General features: G+C 43.2%; 2 protein-coding genes across 4 annotated transcripts in view; one reads left to right on the top strand and one right to left on the bottom strand.

The window, feature by feature from the left end:
* Positions 1-14,689, top strand: part of LOC127009733 (uncharacterized) — a 79,939-nt gene that overhangs the window by 42,999 nt on the left and 22,251 nt on the right. The window lies entirely within an intron of this gene.
* LOC127009730 (beta-1,4-N-acetylgalactosaminyltransferase bre-4-like) overlaps positions 5,686-14,689 on the bottom strand; it is a 168,546-nt gene continuing 159,542 nt past the window's right edge. For all 3 annotated transcript variants that reach the window (XM_050883103.1, XM_050883105.1, XM_050883106.1), the window contains one exon: positions 5,686-7,054. In XM_050883103.1, coding sequence (XP_050739060.1) covers positions 6,925-7,054 — 130 coding nt within the window. In that variant the 3' untranslated portion in view covers positions 5,686-6,924. The remainder of the gene's footprint in view (positions 7,055-14,689) is intronic.

The raw sequence follows: 14,689 nt of genomic DNA, 5'->3' as shown, positions 1-14,689 counted from the left end.
TCAGAACGACCTGTTCTCACTTCCCATTTTCTGCCTATTACCAAGGTACGTATTTTGAGATAGCAAGAGAGTAAAGTCGAAAAAAATTGTGATAACAAAGGAGTCATGTCGAAAAAAAAGGTAATTTTTTTCCACGGGCCGGAACCAATAAGCGCTTTTTCATGTACAGTACCCTCTCGAGTTTTGCACTTGCTTCATTCCGAAGGTATAGCGCTAAACTCGAGGATCGCGAAACTCAAGGTATTGAAATACATGAAAAAGCATTTATTGGTTCCGACCCGTGGAAAAAAAATACTTTTTTTTTCAACTTTACTCCCTTGTTAACTCAAAATTTGTACCTTGGTAATAGGCAGAAAAAGGGAAGTGAAAACAGGTCGTTTTGATGCCACAGTTGAAGGCGGCTGCCTTACAATTCGCTGGCACTTCTGAGAACACGTTTGTGATCCACGTGGTGTCGTCTGCTAAAGTAAGGGCAGTCCCTCTCGGTCACCCGTGGGACAGTTGGACAAACCTATAGCTTCTGGTAGTTTTGTGTGTGTTATGATATAATCTACTAACTCTATGTTTTAAATCACTAATATCATGATTGACTTTTCAATGCCCATTGAACGTAAACCGCCGCCGCAGCCACAAAATAGCTCGCAGAGAGGTTCAACTTGCTTACTCTTTCCATATTTCCCTCACCACTCACAAAGATCACAAGCGGACAAACTAGAACAAAACCAGGCAAATTATACTTTTAATGCTGTGTATTCCCACACCGCGCATGCATGGTGGACAGCAGAATGACTAATTTCATCAGGAAGATATTTCTCGCAACACCGGCCAGTGTAGTGGACCCCACTGTCGCTGCCATGTGATGTGATGGTGTAGTGTGGTGACTATGCCTGATGAATGAGCCTCCCATAACCCACTTAGCCAGTGGGGTACCTCTTTGGCCGGTGAGTGGCTCTCCTGTGTTCAATCCCAGGCGAATACCCTCTCCTTGTCTTGATTAATTTCTCGTGTGTTTCGATACACGCAGAGGACGTGTAGGAAAATAGAAAAAAAAGAGGAAATAAACTCCTGGAGCATGGGCCATCCTACCTGTTACCCCTTCAGGGATACTTAACAGAACTGCAGGAGAGAATCCCACCGCTGCCACCACTGTCATGCCCCGGGATTTTCTTTTTTCTATTTTCCTACACGTCCTCTGCGTGTATTGAAACACACGAGAAATTAATCAATCGCCCTGCCTGGGGATTGAACCCGCCACCAACGTGACAGGAGAGCCACCTCAATTGAGGGGGCTGAAGAGGCACCCCCACTGGCTAGGTAGAATCGTCATCAGGCATAGTCGCCGCACTACAATGGTGTTTGAGGTATTGCCTTTACAACGGCACCAGTGTAGTGGACCGTCTTCTTCTTTTGACCTGTAACGCTTTGTATCGCTTCTTAGGTCCTCTTTCTCCACACTTTTATACTTCACAACATGCACTTAGTTACTTCACGGTGTGCACTTATTCACTTCACCCTGAACTTAGGTGTTTCTCTGTCCTTTTCTTTCCCTGATTTTGCTTTTCTATGCCCTTTTGCTATTTTTCACTATTACTTTCACTGTCGCTGCCATGCATTATAGGTCAAAAGAAGAAGAAGAAAAGGAAAACAACACCGGGAGATCTACAATTTTCATAGACTTGAGAAAAAGTTTTCTGGACTGTGGTTCCCCAGCACGGGGTGTTCTTTTATCTTGTTAACCCCTTCAGCACGGTGACGCAGTATACGCGTCATTTGGTCTCTCGTAGCATATCCGAGTGACGCGCATACTGCGTCATGGTCGCTTGAGTCAGTGTGTGTTTCATTTCTTCCCGGATATGGCACGAGACTTTCAAAATGTTGCTCGGATATGCTACGGTGTTTTATGTACCTCCCAATATTATTCTTATGTCAGAGTATGAAGTAATTTCATGCACTCATATTGGATCTTAGCGGACAGTTACTACCACTGGTAGTCAAATACCCTTTGTTTCTACCATGAAATAACACAAATAAAGTGAGGGAAAATATGTTACTTGCGAGTGTAGAAACCTCTCGCCCACCGAGTTGCCGGCACGCTTGATCACCTTATCATGTTGCCCGCCCGCCCGCCCCTCTGCACCTCTCATCTGTTTCTGCTCCACTGAGCTAAGACCACTACTTTTGTTCATAATTTGATATGAGATAAAGTCACATCTGTAAGTAATGCTTTTATTTTATTTTCTCGTAGTCTGTCCCTGATAGATGTAGATGAAAAAAATTTATAGAAAACGATGTCTCGCGCGTAATCTCTTTTTCTATTGTGTCCGAGTCAGTCACGTGGCAACACTTGGTGAGAGATGTGTAATCCATCACCCCATACATCCCGCTCTGCACCCTCTTCACCCCACAAAACTTCTTCACCACCACCCTCTCCACATCCACCACACACCATCCCGCCACACACACCACCGCTCATCTTCACCCCTATCTGCTAATTTTGTTTCTCAGCCTCCTTCACTCCCACAATCACCCATCGTTGCTTACCACTCACTCTCACTCTCACCACCACCAGCACCACCTTCTCCTTCACATTCAGCCCCTCCTCCATCTCCCACGCCCCTTCATCCGTCACCATCACCCTCACCTTCTCCTTCACATTCAGCCCCTCCTCCATCTCCCGCGCCCCTTCATCCGTCACCATCACCCTCACCCTCACCACCACCTTCTCCTTCACATTCAGCCCCTCCTCCATCTCCTGCGCCCCTTCATCCGTCACCATCACCCTCACCCTCACCACCACCTTTTCCTTCACATTCAGCCCCTCCTCCATCTCCCGCGCCCCTTCATCCGTCACCATCACCCTCACCACCACCTTCTCCTTCACATTCAGCCCCTCCTCCATCTCCCGCGCCCCTTCATCCGTCACCACCACCTTCTCCTTCACATTCAGCCCCTCCTCCATCTCCCGCGCCCCTTCATCCGTCACCCTCACCCTCACCACCACCACCTCCTTCACCGCCACCAGCTGCCGAGAACTCTTTCTCAAGTGTGTCAACACTTATACTTCATCAATCAGAGGAGGAGGAAGAATACCAACTTCCATCGCCGCCACCCTCCGATGAAAATTAGTGAGTGAAATATAAATTGCATTTTATTTTAGACTGAATATTGGTGTGTAAGGCACAATGGAATTATTCTCGATATTCAGATACATACTCTGTTATGATTATGTTTCGTTTTGTGATTGACCGTGGAGTTTTTAAAGTTTGCCGCGCGCGCTGAAATCCCGGATATGACGCGGGCGCGCGTTTTGACTTGCCGTACCGAAGAGGTTAATCAAGTAGTAAGCAAAGCAGCTCTGCCAGTCCATTTTACGAGTCTATTGGTGGTCCATCTTTCACTGCTCCTCACTCCTCAGCCACTGCCGTCGTCTGTTTGTTTAAATACAGCCGTGAGGTACCCACGTACCCACGCTCGTACCCACAACCGTTTTCCATTCATACGGACAACCAACAATTAACTCACACCCAGTTGGGCATACAGGAAACCGCGATTGCCCATAGCCCAATGGTTGGACACCGCCTTTTAAGGCAGCACGCATGACGCCGACGGTAGGTAGACATGACCCGTACATGTCAAAGCAGCGTGAAACTCATGGCGGTAATGCGTGAAAGTCGGAATGGTAAGAATTCAGGACTAACTGCTAAACTCGAGGATCATGAAACTCGGATAGTGCGAAACTCGAGAGGGTACTGTATTTCAGTACCTCGAGTTTCGCGATCCTCGAGTTTAGCGCTATATACTTCGGAATGAAGCAAGCATGAAACTCGAGAGGGTACTGTATACCTACGTTTATTAGGTTTGTTGGCATTATTTTATGCTTTTTTATTATCGCTGCTTATGATGGACTTTCGGCATTAACGGGCTACGTTCCCCCCAATTAGTCCGTTATATCGAGGGTTTACTGTAGCAGTGTTTATTTCTTGTCAGGTTGAAAATATCGAATTCTTGTAATTAAATCCCCAGTTCAAAGAGTTGGAAATGGAAGATGCATTACCCTAAAATACCAAAAAGTTTCTCTATTAATTGTTCAATTCCCCTACTTTAAGGCGTAATTTACCCATAGCTGGGCGTTATCGCGATAAGTTATCGCAATACTTTATCGCTGATAACAAAATTGGGTTATCAGCCATCCGCTACTTATTTAAATATTTATCGGTATCTTCGTTACTTTTGTAACCAAACTAGCGATAATCGTTACTTTTTTTCTGCCTCTCAGAAAAAAAAAGTTGTCCCCTCCCTACTGCGCATGCGTGGCCCGGGCACCCGGTATTGTATGAAAAAACTTAGGGGTATGAAATATCTTCGATGAAGAGATTTCCTACTTAGATCATTAACATTAAAACACTAGGTAATTTTTTTATGTTAGACTCAAAAATCAATATATCAAAGAGAAAAATCATTTAACTTTGCCCCCAAAATGATTATTCTCTGCCTCAAATTTGATATTCCATATTCGTTTGTGAGCATGTCATGGTAATGAAGGCACCCGGTGTTGTGTTATTTGGTGTCCCATCTTCAACAGCTCGCACTTTTGTTTACAAACACTGATCTCTCGTGAACTGCGCATGTTCAGACCAGCAAGTGTAGCCCTGTACAGTCTCACAAAGCTTTTTAACACATTAAGAGTTGCTGGAAGGCTGAAGCAGACATACAGTACCACCATCCTCGCTGTTTCTAGAACGACACTCTGTACATATAAATACAACTCGTACAGAGTGTCATTCTAAAAACAGCAGGGATGGTGGTAGTGGTACTGTATGTCTGATTCAGCCTTCCAGTAACTCTTAATTACAGTTAAAAAGCTTTGTGAGACTGTACAGGTCTACGCTTACTGGTCTGAGCATGCACAGTTCACGAGAGACCAGTGTTTGTAAACAAAATCATTGACGGCGGGGACGCCACATAACACAACACCGATTCAGGCGTTTCTAGTATTACCGTCCATAGGTACGTGTCAACATGTGGTTTTCAGATTTCGTACGTTTTCTAAAATACGGATAATGAAAATTTGAATTCATCTATGTTTTTTATTTGAAATATCAATCTAGTATCATTTTCACCTATCGGACTTATCGCTAGCTAGTATCGGAATTGTAGATTTATATCGGTATCGGTTATCGGTTATCATCTATATTTGTGTCTCCAGTCAATGAATATCGGTTATCACCGATAAGGTTTTCCATTATCAGTTATCAGTTATCGGGAATAAGATTTTCTGTTATCGTGCCCAGCTATGAATTTACCCATACGTGGAAGCCTTGGAATTATTGCGCCATGTGGCTCAACTGGTGCTATGTCTGCCCACAATGGACAAGAACAAACCAGTATGAATTTTTTAGTGGACTTAAAGTTAGCGGAGGAGGAACTGCATTTAGTGGAAGCTAATTGGTCCGCTAATTGTTTACAAAGTTAGCAAAAAACGGTAATCAGCTAACGAAAATGTAGGCTTCGCTAATTAGCAGCTAACGAAAATGTAGGCTTCGCTAATTAGCAGATAACGAAAATGTAGGCTCGCTAATTAGTTGTTAACGGATTAGCGGAACTGTGCCCACCACTGCACACGATGCCCTTCAAACTTAAACTTTGTGCCTAGACATATTTATCTTATGACAAAAAAAGGTTCACTATAACATGATCAGTTTTACTTCCTGAAAATCACTTTTTAACAAAGAATTTTATCACTTTTTCAATTTAAACATACATTTGGTGGACCATTACAAAATATATTACCTTTAGTCATCTGTCATGCCAACATGGTCTTTAACAAATATAGATGGCGTGCACAACTCACCAAGTTCAAGCTCAGGGCTTAGTTTGAGGCAAAACAAACTGAGCTTCTTCTTCTTCTTTAGATCTGTTCTGCATTGGTGCTGCAAGACAGACTATCTGCTGAAATGCCACCACTTGTGCAGTGCTGGGGTGCAACAAAAGGGTGAACAAGTTCCCTGACAAGTCATTTTACAGACTTCCAGTTACCTCCAACCCGATAGTAACCCCGTGGCAATGGTGAACAGTTACTCTCGTGCACGCCACCTATAGTCTGTAATATCATGTCCATATATAGTGAGAGATTACTATATTTGATATGTAATGCATACACAATGAAGTCAAAATTACCTACTCTACTAGTACCTATTCATTTATTTTTTTGTTAATATAAAAGCTACATAAGGAATCCATGTTTTCTGTAACATTTTTATAAAGGATCAGTGCTTACACCTCAAGACTTGGACTTTCACATCATTGCACTAACAAATGTGAATAAGCTTGGATGAACTAACCAGGTAAGTCAACATGTATAAATGAGACCTAATACTTACTTGATTCCCTCCACAGTGAAGATAAATCCATCATGAGAATTTGTGCTTCAGTTTCAGTTCCATGTGGAATGTATTCTAGTTTTGAGTAAACTAATATCACAAGATTAAAGCATGATGAAAATAAGCGAATGAGGATGATGAGAATGAATAAGCCAAAGTCATTTTAATATAATTGTGCCCCTTTGTACAGTGATGTCATTTACCCTTTTAAAAATTAATATTTCTGGAATTGGCCAAAGATGATCTGAGTACAGTTATTGTGCTAATATAAAAAAAATGACATTATTTATACCTGGGGAGTTTTTCCAAGCATATGCTTATAGATTCAATCTAAAGATCAATATGAAAAGACAGTGGCAGTAATACTAATAATAAATAATAATATTAACATGTACATTAATGCTGTAACACATACATCATCATCTCACATTCCATAATTGTAAGAAAGACACACCATTAATGTTCTACATTGCACACAATAGCATAACTTTCCCTCTTCACACTCAAAGTTATAACTTCTCAAAAGGCACTTGAAGGCATGGCATCACGAAGGGAAGAGGTCCACATACACCCAGGTATAAAGACGCCGCAGCTGTGTGTCCAGTGTATGATATTTGACACTATTGAGACCATCAGACTTGTACCTCTTCTTCCCTTCATGGAGGTACTGGTACCTGAGAAAAGAAAGACATCTAAAATATAACAAAAAATTCACCTCTCAGTTTTATAGCACTGAGAGCAAAGTTGAATCAGATGTTAGAAAGATCCCTGAAGAGACATGAAACTTCCAAAGAATTTCACTGGTTTAAACACTATAAACTCTTCCTTGCTTTGGTTTTCTACTGAGCTTAGTAAAGTAGTTTTGGAATGTGAAAACTGTGTGTGTGTGTGTATATATATATATATATATATATATATATATATATATATATATATATATATATATATATATATATATATATATATATATATATATATATATATATATATATATATACATACATACATACATATACATACAGTACCCTCTCGAGTTCCGCGCTTGCCTCATTCCGAAGGTATGGCGCTAAACTCGAGGATCGCGAAACTCGAGGTATTGAAATCCATGTAAAAGCGCTTATTGGTTCCGACCCGTGGAAAATAATGACTTTTTCCGACTTTACTTCCTTGTTATCACAATTTTTTTGACTTTACTCCCTTGTAATCTCAAAATACGTACCGTGTTAACAGGCAGAAAATGGGAAGTAAGAACAGATCGTTTTTAAGCCGCAGTTGAAGGCGGCTGCCTTACAATTGGCTGGCAGTTCTGAGTACACCCTTGTGATCCACGTGGTGTCGTCTGCTAAAGTAAGTGCGGTCACTTGCGATCATCAGTGGGACAGTTGGACAAACCTATATTTTCTGGTAGTTTTCTGTGTCATGAAATAATCTGCAAACTCTTTCTGTTAAAAATCATGAAATCACTAATATCATGATTGACTTTTCAATGCCTATTGAACGTAAACCGCTGCTGCTGCCGCAAAATAGCTCACATAGAGGTTCAACTTGCTTGCTGTTTCCATATTTCCCTCACCACTCGCAAAGATCACAAGCGGACAGACTAGAACAAAACCAGGCAAATTAATACTTTTAATGCTGTGTATTCCCACAGCACGCATGTGTGGACAGCAGAATGACTGATTTCATCAGGGAGATATTTCTCGCTACACCGGCCAGTGTAGTGGACCTTCTTCTTCTTCTTTTGACCAGTAACGCTGTGTATCGCTTCTTAGGTCCTCCTTCTCCACACTTTTATGCTTCACAACATGCACTTAAGGCCGCTTTCACAGTCATTTTGTTTGTTTTGATTGGCGGCGATCACCGCTATAGTATTTCCACGTGAAACTGGCCGATGGGGTAGTGGCGGCTGCGGGGTTAGCCTAGCCCCGCACTTACCACTTACTCTCAACATCTCTCGCTTCGTCTGCAGCCGCCACTACCCCATCAGCCAGTTTCACGTGAAATACTAAGCGGCGATCGCCGCCATTGGTAACGATCAAAACAAACAAAGTGACTGTGAAAGCGGCCCTTAGTTACTTAACAGTGCACACTTATACACTTCACCCTGAACTTAGGTGTTTTTCTGTCTTTTTCTTTCCCTGATTTTGCTTTTCTATGCCCTTTTGCTATTTTTCACTGTTACTTTTCACAGTCACTGCCATGCATTACAGGTCAAAAGAAGAAGAAGAAGAAGAAAAGGAAGACAACATTGGGAGATCTACAATTTTCAGAGACTCGAGAAAAAGATTTTTTGACTGTGGTTCCACAGCACGGGGTGTTCTCTTATCTTGTTAATCAAGTAGTAAGCAAAGCAGCTCTGCCAGTCCATTTTACGAGTCTATTGGTGGGCCATCTTCCACTGCTCCTCAGCCACTGCCGTCGTCTGTTTGTTTACATGCAGCTGTTCGGTACCCACGTACCCACACTCATACTCACAACCGTTTTCCATCCATAAGGACAACCAACAACTCGCTCCTGGTTGGGCATATGGGCAACCGCGGTTGGCCATAGCCCCAATGGTTGGACACCGTCTTTTAAGGCAGCACGCATGACGCCGACGGTAGGTAGACGTGACCCAAACATGTCAAAGCAAAGCAAAACTCGTGGTGGTAATGCGTGAAAGTCGTGATGGTAAGAATTTAGGACTAAGCGCTAAACTCGAGGATCACGAAACTCGAGAGGGTAATATATATATATATATATATATATATATATATATATATATATATATATATATATATATATATATATATATATATATATATATATATATATATATATATACAATCGTCCCTCAAATAGTGTGGTTTCCAATAGTACGGTATCGGTTTTATACAGATTGTCATAGATTTTGGGGGGATTTTTTAATTTCCCGCTCGTCGCACCAGGTAGCCATGGCGTGTGTGGCAACACTATCCTACCGGACTGCCACCCATGCACATCCCCTCAGTCCATGTGTGTGCACAACATCAGGAACACTGTTTTGCCAGATTGAAACCTATGCGCTTTCCCAAAGTCCGTGTGTCTGCACAACCTCAGCTACACTTCTCCATTACCACACAACATGAACATGGGACCCAAGAGACAAGCCAAAACACCTACTGAATGCACCCCAAAGCATTCGAGAAAGCTCTTCACCTTGCAGAAGAATTCAGATTTAGAAGTTATGTTTTGGTACGAGTTATGTTGCGGTAGGGAGCTAGCTTACCACGTGAATCAGGGCCCCGCCTGGGTTCAGATTCTACTCACCGGCCAAAGTTGCGAGTTATGCATTTTCTGCTGTAGTGTTTCCACGCTGGGTAACAAAGCCATCCTGGCAGCGCTCCCTTCCACATTGTCAGCGAGCGAGCCATGTCATACACTCACTCTCTCTTACTCTCGACCACAGTTTCTATTGCTCTTTAATTCATACTTGAAATAAGATACGAAATGGTTAATGTGGAGATTGACTCCGCGCCTTAAAAATACCACATTATGCCTCCATATTATATAGTTAAGGGATGCATATCTAAACTACTCCAACCGAATTTTAAATATCCTCAACTCTAACAGGGGGGCTTCGCCCCTGTCGACCCCCCCAGCATGGTAACACTGCACTGTAACTGCAGCAGAAAATGCATAACTGGCAACTTGGCCCCGTGGGTGACAGCTGAGCCAGGTGGGTCTCAGATTTCTTAGGAGGGCCCAAGAGTGTTTCTAGGGAGGGCACTAATTTTATATGGATTTTCGAATAGTACAGGGGTCCTGGGTCCCTAACCCCGTGCTATTTGAGGGACTATATATATATATATATATATATATATATATATATATATATATATATATATATATATATATATATATATATATATATATATATATATATATATATATATATATATATATATATATATATATAGGTAGGAAGACACCTACCGAACGGGCATGAGCTACTCCCGGTGAGGATATATGGGAAGCGAGGAGGTGCTGAAGCCCTTCAAAGACCCTTCCCATGTCCTCACTAACTGTTTCCCTTTTGTCTCGTCAACACCAGAGAGCAGTTCAGCATGCTCTCAAAAGACAGTTCCTCTCTCTTTCTACACCACACTACATTCACACAACACACACACCTTTTCCCAAAATTCAAAATTCAAAATGGCTAACGAAAACACCGCCTCGGAGTCCCCGCCTGGGGGACCATGAATTCCCCAGGAGGACTCCTTCTGGCTGCCGACTTGAGAGGTGTCCTGATAACTCCTCGAACCTCCTCCTTATCAATTTCTGCAACATTCGCGGTCTTCGTTCTAATTTTCATTCTGTGGAACACCATCTCTCCTCCTCTAAACCTCACCTTCTCTTCCTCACCAAAACACAGGTTTCTGAGGCTACTGACAGCAACCTCTACTCTGTTCCCTCCTACTATCTCTATCCTAAATTTCAATCCAAAGCTGGATGTTGCGCCCACGTCTTACGACATCACTTGCTCTCATGCCCACGACCTTGACTCTTCTGAATTTTCCACCATCTGGCTAAGACTTCATTGTCATTCTGTTACTAAATACATCTGTGCTGTTTATATCTCGCCTAACTCTACTAACTATGTAAAATTCTTTGACTATTTGAACTCTAAAGTGGAGCACATCTTGACTCACTCTCCCTTTGCTGAAATCTCCATCTTGGGAGATTTCAATGTTCACCACCAGCTTTGGCTTTCATCCTCTTTCACTGACCCGCCTGGTGAACAAGCCTACAACTTTGCTCTCAACGGCCTAGAGCAGTTGGTTCAGCACCCTACTCATATTCCCGACCGTCTTGGAGACAGGCCCAACATTCTAGACCTCTTCCTTACCTCTAATCCTTCTGCTTACTCTGTCAAACTGTTCTCTCCGTTGGGCTCCTCTGATCACAACCTTATTTCTGCATCCTGTCCTATCGCTCCTGTACATCCTCTGGACCCACCGAAGAGGCGATGCTTCTGGCATTTTGCTTCAGCTCGGTGGGACGACCTGAGGATGTACTTTTCCGATTTCCCATGGAATGATTATTGCTTCCAGGATAGAGACCCCTCTGTGTGTGCTCAGCGTATCACAGAGGTGATTGTCTCTGGAATGGAGGCATACATTCCACGTACTTTCTCTACTCCTCATGCTAAAAAGCCTTGGTTTAATCACGCTTGTTCTCGTGCTGTCAATGATAGAGAGGTAGCTCACAAAAGGTACCAGAGCCTTCAAACTAATGCTAATTATGAACTTTACATTTCTGCCTGAAATCGTGCCAAATCTATTCTCCGACTAACCAAAAATTCTTTCATTAATAGAAAATGTCAAAACCTTGCTTTCTCTAACTCTTCCCGTGACTTCTGGCATCTAGCCAAAAACATCTCCTCCAACTTCACTTCTTCATCTTTCCCTCCACTCCTCAGTCCTGACGGCAACACTGCCGTCTCATCTATCTCTAAGGCTGAACTCTTCTCTCAAACTTTTCTAAAACTCCATTCTGGACGCTTCTGGGCATATTCCTCCTACTCATCCCCCCTCTGACTCCTTTATGCCTGTTATAAAGATTCTTCAAAATGATGTTTTCTATGCCCTCTCTGGCCTCAATCCTCAGAAGGCTTATGGACCTGATGGAGTGCCTCCTATTGTCCTTAAAAACTGTGCCTCCGTGCTGTCACCCTGCCTGGTCAAACTCTTTCGCCTCTGCCTGTCAACATCTACCTTTCCTTCTTGCTGGACGTATGCCTTCATACAGCCTGTACCTCAGAAGGTGACCGCTCAATCCCTCAAACTACCGTCCTATTGCTTTACTTTCTTGTCTATCTAAAGCTTTTGAATCAATCCTTAACCGTAAGATTCAAAAGCACCTTTCACTTCTGACCTTCTATCTGATCGCCAGTATGGGTTCCATGAGGCGTTCTACTGGTGATCTCCTAGCCTTCTTAACTGACTCTTGATCATCCTCTCTTAGCCGTTTCGGTGAAACTTTTGCTATTGCGCTGGACATATCAAAAGCTTTCGATAGGGTCTGGCACAAATCTTTGCTTTCTAAACTACCCTCCTACGGTTTCTATCCTTCTCTCTGTACCTTTATCTCCAGTTTCCTTTCTGACCGTTCTATTTCTGCCGTGGTAGACGGTCACTGTTCTTCCTCTAAATCTATTAACAGTGGTGTCCCACAGGGTTCTGTCCTATCTCCCACTCTTTTTCTGTTGTTCATTGATGATCTTCTTTCCAAAATGAACTGTCCTATCCATTCCTACGCCGATGATTCCACTCTGCATTACTCAACTTCTTTTAATAGAAGACCCACCCTTCAGGAACTTAACGACTCAAGGCTGGAGGCTGCAGAACACTTAGCCTCAGACCTTACTATTATTTCCGATTGGGGCAAGAAGAACCTGGTGTCCTTCAACGCCTCAAAAACACAGTTTCTCCACCTATCCACTCGACACAATCTTCCAAACAACTATCCCCTATTCTTTGACAACACCCGGCTATCACCTTCCTCAACACTAAACATTCTCGGTCTATCCTTAACTCAAAATCTCAACTGGAAACTTCATATCTCATCTCTTACTAAATCAGCTTCCTTGAGGCTGGGCATTCTGTACCGTCTCCACCAGTTCTTCTCCCCTGCACAGTTGCTGTCCATATACAGGGGCCTTGTCCGCCCTCGTATGGAGTATGCATCTCATGTGTGGGGGGCTCCACTCACACAGCTCTTCTAGACAGAGTGGAGGCTTAGGCTCTTCGTCTCATCAGCTCTCCTCCTCATACTGATAGTCTTCTACCTCTTAAATTCCGCCGCAATGTTGCCTCTCTTTCTATCTTCTATCGATATTTCCACGCTGACTGCTCTTCTGAACTTGCTAACTGCATGCCTCCCCCCCTCCCGCGGCCCCGCTGCACTCGACTTTCTACTCATGCTCATCCCTATACTGTCCAAACCCCTTATGCAAGAGTTAACCAGCATCTTCACTCTTTCATCCCTCACGCTGGTAAACTCTGGAACAATCTTCCTTCATCTGTATTTCCTCCTGCCTACGACTTGAACTCTTTCAAGAGGAGGGTATCAGGACACCTCTCCTTCCGTATTTGATCTTCCTTTCGGCCACCTCTTTTGTTTCTTTTTTAGGAGCAGCAGTAGCAGGCTTTTTTATTAGTTTCCTTTTTTGTGTGCCCTTGAGCTGCCTCCTTTGTTGTAAAAAATATATATATATATATATATATATATATATATATATATATATATATATATATATATATATATATATATATATATATATATATATATATATCTATAAAGTACCCTCTCGAGTTTCGCGCTATCCAAGTTTCGCGATCCACGAGTTTCGAGGTTAGTCCTAAATTCTTACCATCCCCACTTTCGCGCATTATCACTCCGAGTTTCGCGCTGCTTTGACACGTATGGGTCACGTCTACTTACCATTGGCGTCACGCACGCTACATTTAAAGGTAGTATCACATTGGATGTTTTACTCCAAACATTGTGGCTATGGCAAGAGAGAGAGAGAGAGAGAGAGAGAGAGAACGGGTCGTTTTGAAAACGCAGTTGAAGGCGGCTGCCTTATGATTGGCTGACAGTTCTGAAAACACGCTTGTGATTTGCTAGGAGTCCGATGACGTCATCGCCGACGCCCACCCTATCAGCGGCTTCACTGCCTTAAGGCAGTGTCACAATGGCCGTTTTCGTCCAACTGTTGGGGCTACGGGCAATGCCCATACGCCCAACCGGGAGCGAGTTCACGGTTATCCGTAAGCTGGTGTTACACCAGGCTTTTTTCTTCCCGCCGCGTTGGCGCCACCTAGGGCAACCAGCAACTCCAACTTTTCCTGGTGTGCGTTACACGCGGCCAAGGTCTGTTGCCCGTATCCACATCCACAATGTTAACAAAGAACTTGCCCTGTATCAACATGGCGTCGTCTGCTAAAGTAAGGGCTGTCACAGCTTGTGCTGCCATTACCCAAGTTATGGACTTGTTGCTGCAGTTAAATGGAAGGAAGAAACAGTTGTGGATGTGGCATGCCTGTGGTTCATCCGTGCTAGTTCTCATTGTCACCACTGCGCGTGCGCGGCCAACCCACCCATACACATGGATCGAATAACAACAAACACACACACACACACACACACACACACACCAGACACATTAGGAACTATTGAAGATGTTTCTGACAAACAGAAACGACTTCACCATTTCTTGAGTGTGTTAGAACATATTTGGTGAGTGGCTCACATGAACCAAACGTAGCTCTTGGCAAGAAGAGAGA

The sequence above is a fragment of the Eriocheir sinensis genome, chromosome 41, assembly GCF_024679095.1.
Source record: "Eriocheir sinensis breed Jianghai 21 chromosome 41, ASM2467909v1, whole genome shotgun sequence".
NCBI lineage: Eukaryota > Metazoa > Arthropoda > Malacostraca > Decapoda > Varunidae > Eriocheir > Eriocheir sinensis.
Note: the sequence above shows the minus strand (reverse complement) of the source record. Positions and strands in the feature narration are given on the sequence as shown.